This window comes from Sinocyclocheilus grahami, unplaced genomic scaffold, assembly GCF_001515645.1.
Source record: "Sinocyclocheilus grahami isolate Dianchi unplaced genomic scaffold, SAMN03320097.WGS_v1.1 scaffold1590.1, whole genome shotgun sequence".
Taxonomy (NCBI): Eukaryota; Metazoa; Chordata; class Actinopteri; order Cypriniformes; family Cyprinidae; genus Sinocyclocheilus; species Sinocyclocheilus grahami.
In genome coordinates this window covers 61,492-65,096 of record NW_015506769.1, presented here as the reverse complement: position 1 = coordinate 65,096, position 3,605 = coordinate 61,492, and the positions used below count along the sequence as shown (strand labels likewise).

The 3,605-nt window shown below is 34.7% G+C and overlaps 1 protein-coding gene across 1 annotated transcript in view; it reads right to left on the bottom strand.

Moving 5' to 3' along the window:
- Positions 1 to 3,355: 3,355 nt before the first annotated feature.
- Positions 3,356 to 3,605, bottom strand: part of LOC107571402 (zinc finger protein 324B-like) — a 1,303-nt gene continuing 1,053 nt past the window's right edge. Inside the window, exon 2 of the mRNA XM_016257727.1 lies at positions 3,356 to 3,429. Coding sequence (XP_016113213.1) covers positions 3,375 to 3,429 — 55 coding nt within the window. The 3' untranslated portion in view covers positions 3,356 to 3,374. The remainder of the gene's footprint in view (positions 3,430 to 3,605) is intronic.

Sequence of the window (3,605 nt, the reverse complement as noted above, 5' to 3'; positions counted from 1 at the left end):
TGAAAACCATTTTGAAATCATGGAAATGTTACTTTAATATCTTTTGGCGGTCTCCTCCACTCTATTTTAAGGTCCAATTCTCGTTATTAACAAACCATTAACCGTGACTTTTGCCTCAGCAAACTCCTAACTTGCTGCTTAATGATAGTTTAGTAAGGTCGTTGTTAAGTGTAGGGTTAGGGATGTAGAATATGATCATGCAGAATATGTGCTTTATAAGCACTAATAATCAGCCAATATGTTAATAATAGGCATGCTATTAAGCAATAGTTAATAGTGAGAATTGGTCAGTATACTAAAAAGTTACCAAAAATCCTAACATATAATATAACAGACGTGACCTGAATTCGCATTATATGATGTCTTTTTTAAAAACAAATTCGATAGCACAAAATAAATCCAAAATGTAAAAATCAATAATCTACTCCAAGTTCTCGCAACGCTGCAGCTTTAATGTTCGTTGTTTTAATTCAGATCTAATAAGTCAAGCTTGTTTAACATAATTGTTTATCCTATTGATTTTTAAATGTCAGACTATCGTTCGGATTTCTAAGGATTATTCATAGAAACATTTTTCTCACACAGGCATCAAAATATTAAAAAATCCTGGTCTAAATGTTGAGATCTATCAAATTAACTGCATTTTTGTTTGCATATATATACTTTTAACAGCAATTGTTTAACAATTGCGATTAGAGTGCAAATCTCTCACAAACAGCTGCAAGCCATCTTGAACAGAAACATCTGCTTTTCTCTTCTTTTTGATAAAACACCAATAGACTGACAGTGAAACAATGATATTGAATAATTCAGTTTTTCTGCCAAGCTTAACTCATTTACTATAAAGTGTTATTGTTAGATTTCGCCAGAGGAAATTATAATTCAGCAGATGTTTCAAGTGCGCACACAATTCCCAATCATACTGAATCTGTATTTATTTAACTTACAAATACACCGTTATAAAACCAGAACAAGCACAATCATAGTCATGTGTTCCAGCAGACTGTAGGATTTCCTGATTGATTCACAATTCTGAACAGAGAAACTAAATGACATTTACTTGAGGTTCTGACAAAATGTTAATTGCTGCAGTCTATTCAAAAAATATCTAGTTATTAAGTGTTGAATGAATTCTGTTTTTTAATGGGTTTGAATGAATAATTCAATGACGCACTCATAAAGTGCTTCATTTGTGGATGAATCAGGGTTTTTGAACAAATCTCTTGAGTGAATGATTCAATGACTCATGCATAAAGACATCACTTGCTTTATAATTGGATGACTCAACATTTCTGAATAAATTGTATCAGTGAATGCTTCAGTGGCTTTCATCTGTTTCATTACCGGATGAATCGCTGTTTCTAAATGAATCTCCAGAATAAATGATTCAGTGATGAACACATTTTAACAGCCAGCTGGAGTAACAATGTATATAAGCTAACATAGACTTCAGTGTTTATATCCAAACTATTAACTTTTATCCCAGCATTTCTTTGATAACCTGAACGTTTGTAACAGAAATAAACACACTGTTTGTGTGAAAAGACTGTGAAGTTGTTCCAACGTAGGGCAGGGCGAATTTCTGATTTTATCGATTAATTCAAATTTTATGTTTTGACAATTTTATTTTTTAGAAATCGTGATTTTGAATAGAAATATCACCAAACGTTAGAATTAGACACTCTGACAATATGCCAGTGATAACAGTAATGAGAAAAGTTGACCTTCAGTCATTCTGAATTTGAACTACCTTGACTTTTGATTTTAAGCATTTTCCTCGTATTATTTCTGAAGGCTTGTACAAGATGTAGTTGTAGTTCATGCATCTTTTCTGCAAAGAACAAGAGATTTGTTTAACGTTACATCAGGTTGACAGCATGTGTGCTGCACTTAGAATTTACTTTCCATCACAGAAGAAAAGATTCCCTCAAACCTGTGGCAAGGAATACTCTTTGTTTGGGGAAGTAACGATATTATCAATATCGCGATATTGCGATAGATCTTCCGGCCAAAAAGTGTAGTCTTTAAAATAGATTTGTTTTGGGTCATTATGCTTCGGTGCATGAATAGCTGACAGCTAGCGGTTTAAATGCAGTCCAAATTCAAAACATCTCTTTTAAGTGCAGAAGTATTGTAATTTCCCTAATGTAGTGTAAATATACCTATGATACTAATTTTCATTTATTTTACAGTGCAATTGTTTTACGACAGATGGCTATACTGTCATTGTTGTTATTCTATTCTAATTAGTTTGGCTTCCTAACGCTCCAGTGTGAGTGTAATTTAGACTGAGACAGTGCATCACAAATTAAAAGAGGGTTGAGTTCTCTTTAAAGTTCAGGTACAAGTCAATGCACTGGCTTTTTCTGACTTAAGTTTTCTAAGTTAAATCTGTCACCGTCCCACCTGCGGGACGCTTGGCGCTCTTTTATTTTGTTGTACTTTTGCTCAATCAAATATTTTAGTAATCATCATAAATTATAAATCATTTGAAAGCTTAGAAGCCCAAGATTCATCTGTGAAAACCATTTTGAAATCATGGAAATGTTACTTTAATATCTTTTGGCGGTCTCCTCCCCCTTAGCGGCGGTCAAGTGTCATATTACGAAATGCATTACGCTCTTTTACAATCCAAACTTTTTATAATCTTGACATAAAAACATATCACTGGAACGGTCTGAGTCTCAAGATTCCATATTTGGTGGTATTTTGTGATAGAAGTAATAATGACAGAGAAATCTAAACATTTGTGACAGAAAAATGCATTAAAAAAATTGAATGGTTTTTGGGTGGCACCCGGTGGCTGTTTGTGGTATAACGCCCTAAATAAAATCTCACAGGAACCTCAATTTTTTTCATATCAACTTCAAATTTGGAACATAACTTTTTTAGACACGAGGCTTTACATTTTTTTTTTAGCAATTTTAGAGTATAACCTGTTATGTAAAATATTCGCTTGATATAAAATATAATAAAAATTGTACAGTGCATTTTCGTCGCAGTAAATTTAAACTTCTATAACTTTGTGATATTTCAATTTTTTGAAATAATTCCACTTCTGCAATAATCTGCTGACTATCGTCTTTGGAAAAAAAGAGACCAACCTTTCCTCTATATTCCAACGTGTTCATGAATTATAACAATTTAAGTTTGGATAGTGCACTTTAATGCCTATTTTAAAAAATGGGGGGGGTGACATTTATGGGTTGGAGCTCGTAACTTTCAAAGAGCATTAGATAGAATAATGCAATGTTAAAACATACAAAATTTGTCTTTATGTTTTTAAATATTGCAATAAATATCATATCACGGACTTCATTTTGGAATAATCTCATATCGATATTGTTACATCCCCGTCAGGCGGCATCTAGTCTCTACACAGTGTTTGCACTGGAGCGAGGCAGCATGGGACGGGGCTTCTTTCTGTGGGTCAGCCGATCGCCGGACTGAAGCTCCTCCCGCAGGCGGTGCAGAGGTAGGGTCTCTCTCTGGTGTGCGCTCCCGAGTGAGTGAAGCTCCTCCCGCAGGCGGTGCAGAGGTAGGGTCTCTCTCCGGTGTGAGCTCCCGAGTGAGTGAAGCTCCTCCCACAGGCGGTGCAGAGGTAG